Here is a 21,448-nt window from a genome sequence, read left to right as displayed (position 1 = left end):
TTTTTGGGTGTGTTTCCCTCCTGTCTTTTTCCTTTGACTTCTGTTTTCTGGAAAAACACAGGCGCTTGTATTTCTTTCTGAATTACATTATTTCCTTGAAGATGAGAGCCACGAGGTTTAAAGGTCATCCCTAACACTGCCCTGCAGGAGAGCGGCAGCAGTAACAATTGGTTAAATGGATGGGTCAGGGGCGTCCCTGTTGTAACCTGGTGAATTTGGGATAAAGGGATGGGAGTGGGGGTTAGGAAAGGAGGACTAATAATTTCAGAAGAGACGAGGAAATGACGATACTGCCCTTTTCCCTTTGCAACTTTGTATCGGGGGTGGGGGCCGTCCTGGAGGGGAAAAGATGGACATACAGCCCAGCGGAGGACACGTACACAGAGAGCGGGAGGCTGGACGTAGGACCTCGGCCCTGCCCGTGGCTCGCACTGTAGCTCCGAGCAAATCACGCAGTGCTGTCTGCGTCCGCCTCTCTAACCGCCAAGGAGAAACGATAGTACCGTCCTCACCAATGACATTTGCAGAAGGCGGCCGTATCCTTGGGAGAACGGCACTGCGAAGAGTGAGCCGGAATGATGTGTTTCCCGAGTCTCGACAATAATGCACTCTCCGTGATTGCATTTGGGTCTGCCAGCCCGCCAAATGTGCACATTATTTCATCAGTGTGGTGGGAACGAAAGTGGAAACCTAGCTGGAGGACAGAGGTGGACGTGTCCGGGCAGATAAATGGCATGTGGGCGGTTGGCAGAGTCAGGGACGCCTAAGAAGCAGGTGAAAAAAGCAGGCATTCGGGGGGAAAATCTCTTACACCCGACAGCCATCCAAAGCGAAGTTTCACTGGGGACTGTCGCTGCCTTCAGGACCAGCACAGGGTGACTGTAGAGTGTAAGAGGTGACTTTAGAAGGGTCGCATCTATTTGCATATCTCTGCGTAAGAATTCAGTCTTATTCAGACTTATTCGGACTGGATTTGCTTTTTGTTTGACTTTGATATGTTCACATGTTAGATATTTTTTTAAGAGGATTTCTGCTGGTGAACACAGTCTTCTTTTTAAGTGGGTTTCATTTATTTATTTAAGATTTTATTTATTTTTAGAGAGGGAAGGGAGAGAGAAAGAGAGAGAGAAAGAGAGAAACATCAATGTGTGGTTGCTGGGGGTCATGGCCTGCAACCCAGGCATGTGCCCAGACTGAGGATCGAACCTGCGATGCTTTGGTTTGCAGCCCGAGCTCAATCCACTGAGCTACGCCAGCCAGGGCACATGTTAGATTTTTAAAGTTCAACTTTCCCCACTGTTATTTATTAATATTTTTTAATGCAACATCACCAGGTTTGCTCTCCATCGCCTGGTTAGGAAGGAGGCAGATGGGAGGCTGTGACCAATCACCTGATGAGAACCTCACACGTGCCCTCTGCTGGTGACACAAGGACAGCACTGGTGTCATCTAAAACCTCAGCTCTGCAAACCTGACCCCTTCCCTAACACTTAGGGCAATCACAGGGCTCCTCGTCACCAAAGTACTAGACTGGGGCCCCTACCCAGGACCTTTCAGGCACCGGCAGTAATAGCTGGGCAAATGACCGCTAGGGCTGATGGGAGTTGAATCAAAGGCAATGACCTTAACCGTGGTCTGTCCCTGACACCATTTTCCAAACATGCCTTAGCTAAATCCTCTTCAGCTTGTTAAAAAACCAATCCCCGGCTCACAGACAAATTCTGACTTTTTTCCCCCCACATAACCCTATACGTGTAAATAGTTTCCATCTAAAATGCCACTGGTTTGTCTATTTGTAGCTCATTTTAGTTCAAGGCAGACAGTTTATTCTGAGATCCAGAAACGCTGACACTTTCCTAACATGTTACAAATGTACAGTCTGGAGTTTTTATTGGAAGTCGACGGGGACGCACAGAAAGGACAGAGTGACAGACACAAATTCTGTCTGCGTCAATAGCCCCAGTGGCATCATACCTGGTCGTTGCGTGGGTTTCATAATGGAATTGGCTCATTATGGAATTCAAAGATAGAGGTGTGTGTGTGTGTTCCTGTGGCAGCTAAGCATATCCCCCCTTTAATTTAAATCGATCCTCATGAGAAGTTGTATATTTCATGGAAGGCCGATCAAAGCTGAGCTCACGCATTCATTTTACACGCATTTATTGAGGTCTCCCTATCTGCCCGGCGTATATGCTAGGAGCCCAGGCGCCAGGCACACAGCGAGGAACAGGAAGGATGATCGTTTGCCTGGGAGAAGGGTTTACGGACAGGCGAACCGACCAGTGCAGGGCTCTAACCGCTAGAGCAGTTCCTTGGACACAGCAGCTGCTGGACGTCAGGAAGGCGGCGACTCCAGGCACAGCCGCCCCCGTGTCCTTGCTCCGTCTCTGCCTTGAGACTCCTCTCCCTCTAATCTTCTGTGCACACGAAGTGCAGCGGCACTGGCCTTCCTAAGACGTCCATTTCATCACACGCGTTTTCTCCAGCCTTTAGTGTTCAGACTGTAAATACTGTTCTTGTGCTTACCAACCCTAACGACCTGCACTCTGCCCGGTTAGCCTCCTCCTGGGCCTCCTGTCCTTCTGCCATCAGCAGACCTTCAGCAGACCTGGTGGCTCCCCCACCCCACCCCCTGCCCTCACCTACACACACACACACACACACACACACACGCACACATTCACGCACGCACCGCTACTGGTCTCCAAATTCCCTGCCTCTCACATTCCCACCACCACCGGGCCCAAGGCCGCCTATCTGTGAGTCTTGACTTATTCCTCCAAGTTTTTCTTAGTGCTTTTGTCCTTTAGGGCAAAGTCTTTCTCACCTATTTGGTGCTTTATTGCTTTTCTTCCAAATGTTCATCATTATGTCCTCCTAAGCCGCTCCGTTCTCTTCATTGCCTCCCTGTTAATACTTTGCCACTAAAAACCAGAGGGATTGTCGTTACCGATACGATATTGATTTGCTCACTGAGTGTTGTAAGTTTTGACTCAAGTCCCCAGAGACTGCTCCCTCCAGGGGATCTCAACGGCCACATCTGGTGTTTATTGCATGTGCCCGGCCATGCAGGGCGAGGTCCTCACACCGTGAGAACCTCTGGCCTGGTGATGCCGTGTCCCCTCTCGAATGTGATGGCTTGTTCCTCTCATGCTGAGGAAGTTGTCTCCCTGTGTCATGCTGCCCCTCAGATAGAGGGTGACACCGTCACTTTGGAAAGATGGCATCCTGGGCCCGATTACGGACCTTTGTAGTGGACTGTGAGAGAAGAGGACAGTGCTGATCCGGGTTGGGTGGCAGCCACAGAGACGGGAGACGTGCTCAGACTCGGGCTCTGCCTCAGCGGAAGGCTCTGGTCTGGGCTGCAGGGAAGGGAGGAGACACGGACCGGGCGCTCTGAGGCCGGAGGCGCGGCTGTGTCGTGGACTTACTGGCACAGAACCTGCCTCCCCCATAGATGGGGGACTTTACTGGGCAGGACCATGCGTCATTCATCCTCATGTTACTGATCCCAAGGACGACATCTTGGCCATATTAACTGCCCAATAAATAACTGGTGGGCGAGTGGTTGAGTGGATGGACAGATGGACAGGTGGATGGATGGATGGATGACTAGATGGATAGGTGGATGAAACCTTTGTACAGTTGTACCCGTGTACAGTCACAGATGGCATGCATATTTCTGTCACTTTCAGCAATATTTGTCACCATGCTTATGACCTCAACTCCTCAGTGGCTGGGCTGGTGTCTTCCTCTTTCTCCGTAGCACCCCATAGCACCTTGGAGGGTCCCGAACACACTGTAACCATGACAGTTGTGATGTTGCCTGACTTGTGCTTTTTCTTGCTTCTTTCCTCTTTCCTCTCACACAAACAGCTCTACATTCAGCCCATGATGGGGGCTGGCCTAAATTACGAATGCTACCGATTCGGCATTTCACCTTCCACCAACGCGCTGGTGATCGGTGCTACCGTGATGGAGGGCTTCTACGTGGTCTTCGACCGAGCTCGGAAGAGGGTGGGCTTCGCGGCCAGCCCCTGCGCAGGTAAGCGATGCCCGCCTCGGACAGTGGGCAGAACTAGAGTACTTAAGTCAGTTCGCTCACTCGGAAGCACTTCTCGATCAGTCAGTTGCCATTGAATTGATTCCCTCCTGCCCGTTATCCATAATCGAAGTCTTATGGATAAAATGCGCTCTGCAGGACTGAGGAAAAAGTGAGATCACCCGAGTACGACTGTGGTGTAGGACTTGAGGGCAGGGGCGTGCATGGCAAATGCTCTGTAAGCGTTGGCACCACCGTTCCCTCTCGTGTTAAACTTGCAACGGCGCCTCGTCCCAGGAATAAAAGAACTCCAAGGGGCCTGGGGGATGAGGTATAATGTTTGGCAGCGGACATGGAAGGATGAAGAGGAAAGTTCATAGATAAGCTGCGTATATCTTTCCCCTCAAAGAAATCTATGAGATAAGAAGTAAATGCCTGTCTGTGCTGGTTCTCGAACTGAGACCAAGGAGCCCGTTTGCTGATAGAATCCCTTGGACAACACGGCACGAGGGTGGCAGAGCAGCATTCCCCTGCGGAGCCCGGCTGGAGTCCAGGCCAGGTCTTGGGAGAAACCGGAAGAGCACGGCGAAGTGGACAGGAGGGGGAGACTCCCTGGACCTGAAAATGGCATCAGGCCTCATGGTCAGCTCGGAAGAGAGTGTCCCCACTGCCCACGGTTTGGTGGGAGGATCGGGTACTTCTGACCAACAGTCGGGCTACCAAGGAAAATGCCAGTCAGAGATGGGACGAGGGAGACGCGGGGAGAAAGTGTGTGCGCCAGGGGGTGTCAGAGCACTGAAGATGTCTGGTGCGTAGGTCAAGGTCAGGCACTGAAGGAAATCCTAAGTTGCGTACTCCTCACATGCCAAGGGCTGGAACAACTAAGCAATTGTGAGATAGGGAAAAGAGCTAATGCCCAGGAAATGGAAAAGAAAAAAATTGGGGTTGATAGTGAAATACGAGATCACCATGTCCTGAAGGAAAGGAAAGAGGAACTTGGGGAAAGAAAGCCTTAAACCTGAGATATGCCATATTTTGCTGTGTAAAATGCGCACTTTCTGCCCACATTTCTGAGGGGAAAATAAGGATGCACACTATACATGGGCAGTACCTGAAATACCTTGTATCTGTTCTAGTGTTTTGTAATTGTTGGTTACATAAAATTTCTTATACCATAACATGTTCAAAAATAAATGCTAAAATTCCTTTATAATACAAAAAAGTATCTATAAATAAATAAATAAATAAATAATTGAATGAAAACAAAAGAGTTTATTCCTGAAAGTTTGGGCCAGAAAAGTGGGTGCATGTTATATACAGCAAAATACGGTAGTTGCAGGCCGGGCAGGAACGCTCACCTACGGACCAGACCTTCACTCTGATCCTGCACCCACCAGAGCTTAGGGGAGGGGTGGTGTGCGGGCCAGGTGCCAGTCACGGCCGATTTATTCGGGAGGGAGGGATTTCAGCCTTTACTCCCTGCATTGTGGTCTTAAAATGGGAGTCCGGGAAACACAGCAGGTAAGTGGGGCTTCGTTTTCTTGTTTGATCGCGCTCATTCCTGCAGAGTTGAGTGATTTGGAGAACAGAAGAGAAATATGGAAAGGGAAAATTACACCTGGAATCTTAGGCCGGTTCCTATTCTATGTAAATAAAGTTGCCCAATCCACGTACATATTTGCAATGTTGTGATGTACCTTCTGAAATGTCAGTGCAGTTTTTTTTCTTTTTTCTTCTCTAATTTTATTTTAGTCATTGTTCAAGTACAGTCTTCTGTCCTTTACTCCCATCCCAACCCACCCCCCAACCCTCCCCAGTTTTTGTCCATGTGTCCTTTATACTTGTTCCTGTAAACCCTTCCCATTCTCTCCTGAAATTCCCTCCCCTCTCCCTTCTGGTCACTGTCAGCCTGTTCTCTATTTCAGTGTCTTTGGCTATATTTTGCTCGTTTGTTTGTTTTGTTGTTTAGGTTCCTGTTAAAGGTGAGATCATATGGTATTTGTCTTTTCACCACCTGGCTTATTTCGCTTAGCATGATGCTTTCCAGTTGCATCCGTGCTGTCACAAAGGGTAGGAGCTCCTTCTTTTTTTCTGCTGCATAGAATCCCATTGTGTAAATGTGCCATAGTTTTTTGATCCATTCATTTACTGATGGGCACCTAGGTTGCTTCCAGCACTTGGCTATTGTAAATTGTGAGGACTTGAACAGACACTTCTCCAAGGAGGACATACAGAGGATCCAGAGACACATGAAAAGATGCTCAATATCCCTAGCTATCAGAGAGATGTGAATTAAAACCACAATGAGATACCACTTCACACCAGACAGAATGGCCATCATAAACAAAGCAACAAACAACAAGTGTTGGAGAGGTTGTGGAGAAAAGGGGACCTTAGTGCACTGCTGGTGGGACTGCAGACTGGTACAGCCACCATGGAAAACAGTATGAAACTTCCTCAGAAAACTAAAAATGGATCTGCTGTTTTGATCCAGCAATTCCACTGCTGGTATTATATCCTAAGAACCCTGAAACACCAATCCAAAAGAACCTATGCACCCCAATGTCCATAGCGGGACTTGTCATTTTTTACTCTGGGCCATGAGTAAGTGGAACCCTCCTGGCGGGCATGGCCTCTTTCAGCCCGTGTGCTTTTCGCCGAGGGGGACACCTCTCTGTGTGTTGGCTGGGGCTGTGTAACCAGAAACACCAGAGCTCCCAACTGTGGACACCTTTTAACCCAGAGAATCTAGGAACCAAAGCAATTGTCCCCACGATTCCTGTTCTCTCGTTAAATACCATCGAAGGAGAGGCTCCTATGGCAACAGCGGTCACACGTCCACTTCAGTTAATGCAGCCGAGATGTCAGCCCCGTCTGTTGCTACGGGAAGTGCTGTCGGAAACAGTTGAATGCTGAGCGTGTCCAGGCAGAGACGTTTCCTGAATTTCACCATGAATTCTTGGTCAGGGGCTCTCATTTAAGTTTGTTGTGGCTATTTTTTGAAAATGTATTTAAGGTCTGGGTGCTTAGCCGTTCGATTTTTAGCAGCGGTGGGGACATGCACTGAAGTGTCTCCACTTCAGTGCTGGCGGGTTGGCCATTGAGGTAATTGCTTCCCTCGGGGCCGCCGTTTGGAGCCAGGCGCAGTGGTCTGCGGCTCCTGATAAACGGAAGAGATATCCTGCCCTTTTGTCCTGCCTCGAAGTGTTTATTTTTAATTTATAACATGATTTAAATAACAAAGAAAATGCTTAAAATCCCCCAAAATTGTGTACTATGCACACACACTTACTAGAACACTCAGATTTAAGAAATGCTAATATTCTATTTTCTTCAAACGTTTGTCATAGAAATAAAACAGATCAGGCTAGCTAAGGCCCCACCTCACCACGCTCCCAGGAGTTACTACCCTTTCTCCTGACCTCGGTGTATGTGCCTCTCACAGTTGCAGCATGTTTATAATTTCACCGCATCGTTACAAGCACCCTGGGTTGTTTTCTGTTGCTATGGACTCACTTGTCCCCAGTTTAGCACTTTACGAGCCTGTCCGGGGAGTCGAGGGGGCCTTAGCCAGGGGGTTTTGGTCCAGGGTCTCCCCTGAGTCTGCAGCATCCGAAGGCTGGAGGGTGCCCTCCCAAGCACAGTCATGTGGCTGTTGCCAGAACCTCTCCTTTCTCGCCACATGGACCTTGTGACTAGCCTGTCGGAATGTCCCCGAGATGGGTCCATGGTCACCCCAGAATGAGTGATGGGGGGCAATAAAGCATCTAAGACAGAAGCCAGTCAATGTGTAAACTAATGTTGGAAGTGACATGGTGTCCCTTCTGCCCTATCCGATTGGTAGGTGGGGGAGGGGAGGACACAAGAGTAAATGCCAGGAAGTGGGCCGTTGAGGAGCGTCCTAAAATCTGACTATCATATGCCTGTAAGTAAGTATTTATGACAACACACGGGTTGGTCGTTTGGATTTCTTAGTATTTCTTAATTCATAGGAATGCTGTCATATGGCGCGTGTCCTTGGTCAGCTCGCTTTTATTCTCCCACGTTACTTTTTCTAGATTCCCCACGTTGCTCCGGGAGCTAGGGCGTCCTTTTTGACCGCTGTGTAGTGTTCCGTTGTGCGAGCACACCCAGAGGCCCCGCCCAGTCCCGCCGGGACCCCGGTGCAGGTCGTTTGGAACACTCGCAGCCCGAAGCACTTCTCTGGTGAGCCGCGTGTGCACGGGAATGAGGTCCTCAGAGATGGAATTTCTAGATGGTTTGGTGCTCCGGCCAGCGTTGCTGGTCACTGTCGCACTGGTCCTCAAGGCAGGCGGACCACCAGAATCACATCAGAATTTCCATTTTGTCGGAGGATTATCGTAGTTGTTTGGTGTTTTGCCAAGCCACGTGTGCGAAATACTATTATTTTAGTTCATTACTCCTGAGATGACTTACCTTTTGATATGTTTATGGGATGTTTGAGCTTCTCTGATAGTGGATTTTTCTATTAACTGCTTTTGCATGTTTTTCTACTTATCCTTTTTATTGATATATATGAGTTCTTAAATATTTGAGATTAACCTCACGGGGTTATGTGCATGGTAAATCTCTTTTCATCTCTCCAGCCTTTTCCACTTGGCTTCGGGTGTGTTTTATTTACATTTCTTCCTAAATTCAGTGAAATAAAACTTACTAATCTGTCTTACAGCTTTTACTCTGCTCTTATTTAAGAAATGCTTCCTTAATCTAAGAAAATAGTTGTTTTTTTAAAGATACTATATACTTTCTAATTTTTTTTTCTAAAATGTGAAGTAGGAATTTAATTCTTATAAGGATATTTCATTTTCTCAGCATCATTACTGAATATGTAGTTTCCCCTCTGATTCTTCTCAACATCTTATTATGAAGAATTTTAATATACGTATTGGCCACTCTCTCTCCAGCTGTCTTCAATCTTTTTAATCTATTTAGTGAATTTTTAATTACACTGACTACATTTTTCATTTCTAGAAATACTGTCGTACACTTTTTCAAGCATACTAGCTCACTTGTTTTGCAGTGTTCTGTAATTTGTTGTGGCTTGTATTTTGTGTATATCCATTATCATTTTTAATTTATTGAAAAGTTGGCTAGGTAATATTTAAATGCTACAATGAATTACATAGCGCCGCAGGCCGAGACAATCCCATGAGCACGTAAAGCGCTCCCTCGTTATTATTTTCTCAGCCTTACCGTCTTCTAGTCTGTGGGTGGTCCCTAATTTATTTCACCTGTCATTACTGGTAGACATTTAGGCGGTTTCCAATTCTTCATTGGATACATTTCTGTATGCCTGCTCCCTCGTACAGCGGTATACCTCTAGGTGAGATTATGAGAAGTGGAATTGCTGGGGTAAAGGGCATAAGCATTTGTCATCATGATGAATATTGTCACGTGGCCTCTGTAGAGGTCACACTGGCTTATGCCTGGCTAACCCAGCTCGCCGGCCTCACCGAGGACAGCCCGTCTCTCCAGGCAGCCTTGCCGCCGTGGTGCCGCCACACTGCAGGCAACTTTCCAATCTGATAGTTGAAGAACGTTGTCACCGAGTCATTTTAATGTGTTTTCCTTGTATGGGAGAGGTTGATTTTATTTTCATATTTCTAAGGGCATTTGTTTTTCGTTTTCTGTGATCTAACCACTCGTATCTTTTTCCCATTTATTTTTCTGTTGGGTTTTTTAGTTTTTTGTATTTTTTCTGTAGGAGCTCTTTATGTGAGTAAGAAATTAACCATTTGCCTGGAGAAATATCTCAATGTAAATTATTTTTTAACATAATGAACTTTGATATAAAGTGTTTATTTTTATGCATTTAAACATATGAATCTTTTGCTTTAAGGCTCTTAGGGTTAATGTCACATGCTAAATGGCCTTCCTCACTAACATTTTTTTGTGATTTACTCAAGAACTTTTATGTTTGATTTACTTTGGCACAGAATGTTTGTATTAAACTATTTTCTCCCAAGATGAATATCCCAGTGTTCCCATAACATTTATTGAATAATGCATCTTCTCTTTACTAATTTGAAGTCTCACGATGACTTCATAAGTCAAATTCCAGTAAGTATTTTGGAGATATGCAATTATTTCTAGATTTTCTATTCTGTTCCACTGAGGTATCTTACAGTATTATTATTATTATTATTTTTATTGTTTTATTATTCTTTTTATTATTCATCTTTTCTAAAACTTCCCTGCTATTCTTTCTTAATTTTCTTTCCTTTGTGAACTTTTGAATCAGTTTGTTTAGTTAAAAAAATCTTGTTGATATTTTAGTGAGTTTTTAGTCCTTTTAAACAATCATTGTGGGATCTCAAGCAGATTGTTCTAGTTTTCTATCTTAGATGGATAGTTAATCTCATCTTTGTATCTGCTGATTTGTTCTCTCATGGTGGATTTTTTTCTTGCTGGGTTTGCAGTTCTTTTTGTTGAGAGTTTGTTTTGTGGGAGTTCCTCTCCATTCCCCACGCCCCTGTCCTCTGGGAGAAGTCATTGCACCTTGGGTTGTGCAGATGCTGCTAATGAGCAATTTTGCATTTGCTTCTGCTGAGGTCCTCAGATCCTGCAAACTGCAGGCTTTCTACAAGCTGTGCAGATTTAGGTCCCAGCCATGGAACCCCGCGGCAGTGTTGTGGAGGCTCCATTTCTTGTGGGAGAGTCCTTCTTGTCTTCCTCACCCACCCCTCCTCAGACCTGGGACAGCCCACCGTCCCTGTTGATAGGTCTTCCGGCTCCTCCCACCCACCGGCCAGCTTTTCACTGGCCTCCGGGCCCCAGGGTCTCCTGGATGCTTGGGTCAAGTCTTCTGCCCCTCCCCCGCCACATGCATCTGGGCTTCAGAACCCCCAGCCTTGGGGCCTGTGTCTGGGCTCAGCTCCATATTTAAAAACTTAGAGTTATATTTTATCCGCCTGTCTGTGTGTTAGGGCGGGAGGCATGCCCACCCTTGTGCCAACCAGCACGTGATGGAGCCAAAATCTCTGGGAGCTGCCCTTTCCTCCCAGTGCCTTTGGGCATAATGATCTGTGTTTGACAGACATCGCTGAGCTCCGAGGGTTTGGCTTCTCCGCAGGGGTGGGGACAGGGCGGGAAGGAGACCACCGAGCGAGAGGTCTTTGAAGAGCCTTCAAAAACACGCGTGGTCCAGGTCCTCGCCTCCTTTTCCAGTCGGGGGCTGCCAGGATGCCGGTGGGTATTTTGGGAGAAGATCCCCACGTGCTTCTGTTGGGCTGCCTCCTTCCCATTCCCCGCCCCCACCCCTACCGAGAGTCGCTGCTCTAGCCTCAGGTGAGAGCCCGGTGAACTAGGTGGCTGTCCCCGTGTGCCCGGGAGCTGGCTCCCCTGGATCTTCAGCACGCAGTCTCACGCCCTGGGAACAGAGAGCGGAGACCAAGCGCCCTGGGTGGGGCTAAGAAAAGGCTCGAGTTGTTAAAACTGACAACCCTCTCCCTGCAGCCAAAGCATCTGAAATACCACCCATCTCTTTTTATAGATGGAGACGTTCGGCAGCGCCCCCCTCCCCGCGCTGTGTAGGTTTCAGCTTAGACAACTCGAGACGCATCGGGGACTTGGCAGTCATTTCGCTGTGAATTCTCTTTGCCGCAGGTTGAAAGCAGATCATCTGGTACATGTTCATGTGTAAAAATAGGAATGTTGGCTGTTCAGAGCAGAGTGGCAGAGATGTGCCTCTGCCTTCTATTTAGGATGCAGTCACAAGGTGTGAAAGCCACTGGGCCCCGTTGGTCAGGAGAGAATGCAAGGCTCGCGCAGCAACGTGGCCCTGGGTCCCGGCGCCTGTCCCGGAACTCCAGAACACTCCTCCGACCCCCCCTCAGGACCTCATCACGGGTCTGGGGGAACAGTTCACTTCATCTCGCAGGCTACGGCATCAAGATCTGACCATTGTCATTGTGGTCGATGGGAAATTGGTGCTTCCTCCTCAAACACTCATCGCCACCGGGTCCTGACCTCCTGGGCCACGAGACAGAGAAAACATGTAATTCAAATTGTAACCCAAGACATTGATGAGAGGGTTAAAAATGGCGCTGTGCTATCAGGTGACTCTTGGGAGGCAGTGAGCTTGCCCCGGGCCCCGTGATGAGGGCTTGACTTCTTACTCCCTTGGTTAACCGTGTACAACAAGACGGTGGCTTGAAGGTGCCGCTGTCACCACCACGTGCACATGGGGACCCTGAGGAGCAAAGAAGTCACGTTACTTGGCCAAGGTGACACAGCTCATAAGTGGGAGCTCAGATCCGAACCCCAGAAGTCTGGCCCCAGGGCCCATGCTTGTAGCAACGGCTTACTCCAGCCTCTCATAAATAAATGCAGTCTGGAAAATTAAAATCTACTTTATGACCGTAGAATTAGTAGTGTATGAAATAAATGTTCAGCGAATGGCATTCCTAGAACACATCCTACAGAAGTATTTTTTAAGACTTTACTTATTTTATTTTATTTATTGTAGGAAGAGGGGAAGGGAGGGAGAAAGAGAGGGAGAGAAATATTGATTGGCCAGACCTACCATACACACCATGACTGGGAAATGAACTCGCAACCCAGGCATGTGTCCTGACCAGGAATTGAACCAGCGACCTTTCCCTCTGCAGGCTGATGCCCGCCCGCCGCCCCCCCCCACTGAGCCACACCAGTCAGGGCCCCACAGAAGTATTTTTAAATCAACTTTCCTTTAATGTTGAGTAGCTCCTTAGCCAATGTGAGGACACAGGGGTTTCCAGATTACATAGTCTGTCTGACAACATATAAATTGGTGGTTTACGAAAACTTTTAAAATATATATATAATGTTTCTGATTATAAAAGTAACACGTGCACCTTGAGGGAAACTTGACTTTGTTGGGGTTTAAAATGCTCTTGTCTGTCTCTGTCGCGCACAGGAAACAGTGTGTGACCCAGCCGTTCCATGGAAGAGCAGCGTTAAAACCAGTCCCCCAGGTACCCCGGGTAGCTGGGCGCGTTCTGTTTCTCTTTCCTAACCCAAAGGTATCGTGTCACATGTGGTATTCTCTGACATACTTTTTTGACTTTCTAGTTCTTTTGTTTTTTTACAGCTTCCTTTATATGTAAAGGGTATAAAATGAACAGTGTGTGTTACGACGGGGTAGAACGTGATAAGTTTTACGTATATACGTATCCTTGAAACCTTCACCACACCTGAGACAATAAGTATTTCCGAGCCCAAAAGTTCCCTCATACGTGTTTGTTCTGCCGGCCCCGAGCCCTTGCGGACCCCCCACCATGCCCCCAGGGAACCCCCTGTCTGCCTTCTGTCCAAACGATGGATTACTTTCCACTTGTTGAATTTCATATAAATGGAGTCACGATATGCATCCCTTTGTGTCTGACTTCTCTCATTCGGCCCAATTACTGAAATGTACTCATTTTGTTTCATGTATTGATAGCTCATCCATTTTCACGGCTGAGCGGTGTTTAATTGTGTGGACATAGCACAGCTGGTTTGCCCCCATGCACCCGGTGAGCTTTGGGGTTGTTCCCACCCCCAGATAAAGCAGCTCTGCACAGCAATGTAGCAGTCTTGGGCGTACCTTCTCCTTTCTCCTGGGTAGATCCATGGCGTGGAATGGCCGGGTCACGGGGCAGAGATGTGTTTCACTCCCTGAGGAACTGCCAAGCTGATTTTAGAGTTACATTCCCACCAGCAGTGTCCGAGGGCCAGCTCCCCTAAAGCCGCACCAGCGTCCGAGATGGTCGGTCCTTCCAGTTTTACTGGATATCTGGTGATATCTCGTTGTGGTTTGAATTTGCATTTCCTTAATGACGAATCATCTTGATCATCTCATCATGTGGGTATTGCCACTCACACGTCTGCTTTGGTGAAGTGTCTTTTCAGATTTTCTTGCCCATTTTATATTGAATTTTTTGTTTTCTCATTATTGAGTTTACGGGGGTCTTATGTTCAGAACTCAGATCCTTTATGAGAAATGTAACTTGCAAGTATTTCCTCCCAGTCTTTTCTTGTCTCTTAATATTATTTTTGAAAGAGCTCTCAATTTTGATTAAAAAAATTTATCATTTTTTTCTTTTATGGTTGGTACTTTTTGTTGTCATTAGGAAATTTTTGGCCTGCCTCAAGGATATTTTCTCCTGTGTTTTCTTACAGAATTTTTATAGTTTAGAAATGTGTTATTTCATTTCTAAATAACTATGGATTTTTCCAAATATCTTTCTGTTGTTGACTTCTAATCTATTTCCACGATGGTCAGAGAACATGGTGTAAAACAAATCTTTTAAACTTACTGACACCTGTCTTACAGACTATAATATCACAGCCCATCCTGGTAAATATTGAATGTGCTCTTGAAAGCAATATATATTCAGCTGTGTGGGTGGGGCATCCTGTAAAATACACTGTCCTTTAGGTCCAGCTGGCTGGTGGTGCTGTCCGGTGAGGCCCCCTGCCCCCTGGCCTTTCCCTGGGCACTTGCTGTCTCTGTCGTTGAGAGAGAGACTTAGATACCTGTGGCTGTCTCTGTGGATTTGTTGGTTTCTCCTTGCAGCTCCGTCATTCTTGTTCCACGCGTCCTGAAACCCTTCCCGGGCACATAAACGTTTAGTACCGTTAGGTCCTATTTACGAGTTGCACCTTTTATCGCCGTGAAATAACCATCTGACTCGACGCTGTCCAGTGTCAATATGGACACTCCGGGTTCCTTTTGATTCGTGTCAGCGCGATACATCTTTCTCCATCTTTTGTCTTTTAAGATATCTGCGTATTTACATTTAAAGCAGGCTTCTTGTAGGCAGCATATGGTCATAGAATTAAATGTTGCTTTTTATCTAACTTGACAGCCTCTGCTTACTCGTTGGGGCGTGCAGACCACAGATTGGCAGACACCGGCGTGCCAGCCAAACCTGGCAAGTAGCCTGTTTTCGAGCTAAGAATGCTTTTTACATTTTTAAAAGTTGATGCAAAAATAATGGAGAAAGATATATCACAGAAATCACCGTGGCCCAAAAAAACCCAGCATATTTCCTGTCTGGTCCTTCAGAGAACACGTGGGCCAACCCCGGGTTAGACCGTATGTGATGGGACGGTGGACGTGGCTGTGTCTGCCACGTTGCACTTGTTTTCCCTTCGTCTTATCTGTTCTTTCCCCCCATTTTCTTCTTTCTCTGCCTTCTTTTGGGTTGAGTGTTCCTACTTGTCTATCCTCGGCCAGTTCGTTAGCTGTCGCTCTCTGCTGTGCCATTTTAGCGGTCACCTTAGGGTTTGTAGTCTCTGTCTTCGATTCATCCGCGCTGCTTCCCGCAGGAAGAGCAGCTGCAGCCGCGCGCCTCCGCTCTCCGGGCTGCCGCTGCAGCGCACGGCTCACCTGCGCCTGCGTCATAAACCACGCAGGGCGCTGCTATTGGTCTTGCTTCCAGCCAATGACCTCCTTAAGTATTTACAACGTAAGGAGGCAGGTGGTGAATTCACCCCCACAGTCATCGTTCCTGGTGTTTGCCATCGCTTCGCGTAGTTCTAGGTTTCCATCCGATCCCGCTGGTCTGCCTGCAGGGCCTCCTTCAGTGCGTTTTACAGTGCGGGCTGGTGGCCCTGATTTTCTTTCTTTGTTTCGCTTGACTGAGGTACAGTTGAAGAATGGAAGTTATATAGATTTCAGGTGTTTTGATACAGGCATGCATTGGAAAACGATCGGCACAATCAAACTAATGCACAAACACGTCCCCCACATAGTTGCCATTTTCTTTCTTTCTCTTTTTATTTAGGTGGCAGTAAGAGCATTTAAGATCTACCCTCTTAGCAGATTGTAAGTGTGTGATACAGTGTGTTAACTATAATCACCGGGCTGCGCATCAGCTCTCCGAACTCACTCCCCTCGCCTGCCTGAAACGTTATACCCTGCTGCGGATGTCTCTCCGCTTCCCCTCCCCCGAGCCCCTGGCAACCACAGTCTGCTCCTGGCTGCTTAGTTGGCTATTTTCGATTCCACATGTAAGTGCCATCCTCCAGTGTCTGTCCTTCTGCTTCTGGCTTCTCTCACTTAGCATAACATCCTCCAGGGCCATCCGTGTTGTCACAAATGGCACGATTTCTTCTTTTTTTGAGGCCGGATGATATTCCGGCGTACGTGTGTACGCGTGTGCGCATGTGCATCTGCTTGCGATGAATTCTCGCAGCTTGTGTATGTCTCAAAATGTCTTTATTTTTTTCTTTGTTTTTGAAAGATATTTTTGCTTGATAGAGAATTTTGGTTGACAGGGTTTTCCCCCACCCCATGCCTTATAGCTTGCATTATTTCTGGCATGAAATCGTCTTTAATCCTTTTTGTTTCTGTACAAAATATTATTCTCTTTCTCTCTGCTTTTATGATTTTTCTCTGGCCCTGGCTGGTGTAGCTCAGTGGATTGAGCATGGGCTGTGAACCAAAGGGTTGCCGGTTCGATTCCCCGTCAGGGCACATGCCTGGGTTGTGGGCCAGGTCCCCAGTGGGGACCATGTGAGAGGCAACCACACATTGATGTTTCTCTCCCTCTTTCTCCCTCCCTTCCCCACTCTCTAAAAATAAATATATAAAATTTTAAAAAATAAAATAAAAAGTTTAAAAAAAAAGACTTTTCTCTGTATCACTGGTTTCAGCCACTCACTGGCGTAGTCTACTTTGTGTTTCTTGTTCTTGGAGTTCTTCATGCCTCCTGGATCTGTGGTTTCTAGTTTCTCTCGAGGTTAGAAATTTTGCATTAGATCTTCAAATATTTGTTTCTGCCTCTCATCCCCTTCTCTCCTTTGGGCAGCCTAGTTGCGTGGATATGTAGGCACTTGAAGGAGTCCCGCTGTTTACCGATGTCCTCTGTGTATGTGATGTTCCTCTTATTTCTTGTTGGATCATTTCTGTTATGTTTTCAAGTGCGCCAGCCTAGTTTTCTACAGCGTATATCCTTGTTAACACAGCGTAGTATATTTTTCATCTAACATATTGCAGTTTCTACATCTAGAAGTTTGATGTAGGGCTCTTTTTATAGCGAGTGTCGGTGCCGAGTTGAGTTCTTGGACGCCTTGCTGGCGAGCGAGAATGGCTTGCTGGTGTCGGAGCCACCCCCACCCTCACTGAAGTTGGGCACAGGAGCCCCGAAGAGTGCAGTGCCTTTGTGCCCCGACAAATATTCCTGAGATTCGTTCTTGGTCAAGTTACTTTAGAAGGAGTTGGTCCTGTCTCATCGTGCTTTTAAGCTTCTTGAGATGGGGTCAGAGGCGCGCTTTATCAGTGGCGGCATCTCCCTGTTGCAGACCAAACGCTCGTGCTCTGAGTGCTGCCCTGCGAATGGGCCTGTTCTTCTCTGCTTCTCTCCGGGAAACTGGGTGGGAAACTGGGTGGACAGGAAACGGCTGGCCGCCCTCGGCCCTGTGCGTGGGCCCCAGGCACTGCTCCCCCGACCCTCTCTGGTGGTTTTTTAGGTGGACTTCGCTCCTTTGTCTGGTCAGCACTCAGATGAAGGCTGAAGGGAGGCGCTCTGGACAGTGTGGGGCTTCGCTGTGGGCAGCTGCCCTCTGTCCATTGCTCCCCTTGCAAACTCAAACGGTTTTTCCTCCTTCTCACTCCCCAACGGAGGGGTGGGGTGGTCCGTGGCCCTCTGCCTGTGTCTCTGTCCCCCGGGCCATAACCTAGAAACTTTCTCCAGACAGTCAGCTGGGCACTTGTGTGGCTCACGTCATTTCCTTCTCATCTCTCAGGACGTACTCTCTCTCCCCATCCCACTTCCAAGACCTTTGGTCTTATATTTTTCTATACACTTTGTCCAGTTTTTTAGTTATTCCAGGTGGGAGGGTAAATCTGGTCCCTTGTGCTTCATCTTGTCTGGAAGCGGAAGTGGTTTCCAGTGATTTTTTTTTAAAGATTTTATTTATTTATTTTTAGGGAGAGAAGGGAGGGAGACACAAAGAGAGAGAGAGAAAAATCAGTGTGCGGTTGCTGGGGGTCATGGCCTGCAACCCAGGCATGTGCCCTGACTGGGAATTGAACCTGCGATACTTTGGTTCGCAGCCCGCACTCAATCCACTGAGCTACGCCAGCCAGGGCTGGTTTCCAGTGATTTTTAATTGCTTGATGCCTCACTGGGTTGGGGTCTCTGCACTGAGTGTGTGCCACTCTCATCACTGCATCTGTGAAAGCATCTTGATTTATAAAGTAAAAAATTTTTTAAAAGGCAAAGGACCTGCTGTGAAAAGGCATTTACATGGTAAGAAAGTTTTACCATACAAAGGATTCGTACGAATCAATGAGAAAATGATAGAAATTATAATAAAAGAGGATACACAGGCAATGAGTCTATTTTTTAAGTGATTTTCCCTACTAGTAAACAAATAATTGTAGGCATTACGGTTTTGGGTGGAGGGCCGCCATTACTCCCCAGGTTTCCAGCGCCGGTGAGAGAGTGGGCAGGGGAGTTCCCACACGCTTTGGTGGGCGTGGGAACTGGCTGGGCCTTTCTCGTGGGCGATTTTTCAGCACACATGCAGATGCTTCGAAGGGAGCCCACCTTGACCCATCATTTTACTTTTAGTAACTCATTCCGAAAAACTTAAGATTGTAAGAAAGATTTAGGGACAAGCTGTTTCATACACCAGTGTTTATAGTGCAAAGAATACTGGAAATCACTTAAGGGGTCATATAGGGATGGGTGAGCGAAGTCAGTGCATCCACGATGTGGCTTTTTGTGTGTGTGTGATCGTAAAAACTGGTGTGGTTGAAAACTAAGTGACGTGCAAAGATTGTTATCACACGCGGAGTGAAAATACAGTTTACGAAACAGCACGTCCTACACGATCCCAACTGCGTGTTATGTTTTTAAAATTGATGCGTAGAAAAAGATTGCATTCTAAAATATAAATATTGATTATTTCCGAGTGATGAATTTATGTGTTTTAATTTCCTTGCTTGCACTTGTATTTTCAAGTTTCCTACCATAAATATGTATGGCGTTGCCTCTGTAATAAGAATAGGCTTATTTTTAGTTATCTCTCACGTTTGTTCACTGTTCGCGTTCTTATGCTACAGGCCAGGGACTGGCCAGCTCCTCCTGCCACAAAGGGCCAGGTGGTCCGTCCTTTAGGCCTGCGGGCCAGATGGTCTGGGCCGCAGCTGCTCCACTCTGCTGTTGTAGCAAGAGAGCCACCGTAGATGATATGGAAATGCAGGGGTGGGGCTGGGTTCCAACAGGACTCGATCTGCAAAAAGAGAAGGCAGGCCAGACTCGGCCTGTGGGGTGTCTCTTCCCAGGGCTGGGGCGTTTGGATTACATGACGCCCAAGCCTCCTTCTGTCCTTAGGTATTTGCAGACTTGCATTCCTTGCTTTTCTCTCCCAGCCTAATGAGGTAAAACCTCTAATCCACGTGTGGAATTCCATTAGCAAGATGACGTATTGATCAAGGGTTTCTTTCCAGCCCCTCGTTTTAAACATTCTCTTACAGCCATTGTTCCATTGTTATTTTGACTTTTTCTTTCCTCAGTCAGAAAAGAGTCTTAATGGACAACCCTTAGGGCCCTGAAGCGTTAGTTACGGAAAAATGAAATGCTTAGCAATGTGATTATCTGGTGCCTAAATATTTATTTCTGCAACTAAATACCTGCGCAATGGATAACGAGGACTTTTTCTTCTTCTAAATGAAACATCAAACACTAAACAAATTCTGTATTCCCGGGGAAGGGGCCGGTAAGTCTCGTGTAGGTCAATACAATGCTGATAGTCCCCAAAACTGCTTTCAGAGGTCCTCCCAACTGCGCCCCTGCCCCGCCGCCCAGTCGGGGCACCATCTGAGCAGAAGTCCCGGGGCCAGTTTTCAATGGATTCCCCTTGGTTCTCCCATCACGTCCTGAACTCAGTGGGGCACCCCATGCACCACTCCTGATTCTGGGTCCTCCGGCCACTGCAGGTGGCACATAGGACAAATGTTGGGTGGAGGGGGCCCCAGGGCCGGTCTGACCTGGGTGGTCACGGACTCCATTAAGAGCGTGGGTCACACCTGGCTGGTGTGGCTCAGTGGGTTGAGGGTCAGCCTGCGAACCAAAAGGCTGCTGGTTCGATTTCCGGTCTGGGCACATCCCTGGGTTGTGGGCAGGGTGCCCGGTTGGGGGAGGGGGAGAGGCAACCTACATCCATGTTTCTCTCCCTCTCTTTCTCCCTCTCTTCCCCACTCTCTTTAAAAAAATAAATAGCCCTTGCTAGTGTAGCTCAGTGCATTGAGTGCAGGTGGCAAACCAAAGAATCACTGGTTCGATTCCCAGTCAGGTCACATGCCCGGGTTGTGGGCCAGGTCCCCAGTAGGGGGCATGCAAGAGGCAACCACACATTGATGTTTCTCTCCTACTCTTTCTCCTTCCTTCCCCTTTCTCTAAAAATAAATAAATAAAACCTTTTAAAAAATAAATAAATAAAATCTTTTTTAAAAAAGCGTGGGTTAGACTAGTATAAGGACACTATCTATTGTAAAAGGTTTTGTGGTTGTTTAATAGCCTCTTTTTCAAACTTTTTAAATGTAAGCATAGTTGGCGTACAATATTATATTAGTCTCCAGGGTACAATATGGTGATTTGACGTTTGCATACCGCACAGTGTGATTAGTGCACTCAGTCCAGCAATCGTCTGCCACCCACCGTGCACGCATCACAATAGTAACTATATTCTCCTTCACCTTTTCATCCCCTCCCCCCTCCTCCCCTCTGGCCACCGTCAATTTCATCTCTATTTCTATGAGTCTGGGTTTTGTTTGTTTTTAATTCCACATACAACCAAAACCATACGGTGTTTGTCTTTCTCCATCTGAGTTATTTCACTCAGCGTCACCCCCTGTGGGTCCATCCGTGTCGTCACAACGGGCAAGATTCCATTTGTACACGACCGACTGACATTCCGTTGTGCACAAGTACCGCATCTCCATCCGCTCATCTGCAAGCGGACACCCAGGCTGCTTCCATGTCTGGGCTGTTGTAAATAATGCTGCAGTGAGCACAGGGCTACATAGATGTCTTTTCAAATTAGTGTTTTTGTTTTCGTTGGATAAATACCCAGAAGCGGGAGTGCTGGGTCGTATGGGGCAGCCATTATGAAAAACAGCACAGAGAGTCATCGAAAACCCAAAGGTAGAACCTCCAGGCCGTAGAATTAGAATGCACCACGAGAGCCCATGGGCCCAGGAGACTCTGCCGGGGACGTCCCCGTGACTCAGGCAGGTTCAGCTGAGCTCGTGGCCGTGGACGCTACCACTCTCTCCCCTTCCCACCACTGCCCCCACCCCCCGGCCGCGAGGCTCAGCTGCAGAGCTCTCCCGCCTGGCCAGCCCTCCACAAAGCACCTGGTGCTTCTGCGTGCGCCTCCTACCATGCAGATTCCACTCCTGCAACCGTG

The 21,448-nt window shown here is 47.4% G+C and overlaps 1 protein-coding gene across 2 annotated transcripts in view; it reads left to right on the top strand.

The window, feature by feature from the left end:
- BACE2 (beta-secretase 2) overlaps positions 1-21,448 on the top strand; it is a 71,647-nt gene that overhangs the window by 48,247 nt on the left and 1,952 nt on the right. For both annotated transcript variants that reach the window (XM_045852371.1, XM_045852372.1), the window contains exon 8: positions 3,877-4,045. In XM_045852371.1, coding sequence (XP_045708327.1) covers positions 3,877-4,045 — 169 coding nt within the window. The remainder of the gene's footprint in view (positions 1-3,876; positions 4,046-21,448) is intronic.

This window comes from Phyllostomus hastatus, unplaced genomic scaffold, assembly GCF_019186645.2.
Source record: "Phyllostomus hastatus isolate PE091 unplaced genomic scaffold, TTU_PhHast_1.1 phas_contig_948, whole genome shotgun sequence".
Classification (NCBI taxonomy): Eukaryota; Metazoa; Chordata; class Mammalia; order Chiroptera; family Phyllostomidae; genus Phyllostomus; species Phyllostomus hastatus.
The sequence above is the reverse complement of the archived record's forward strand: the minus strand, read 5'-3'. Positions and strand labels throughout refer to the sequence as shown.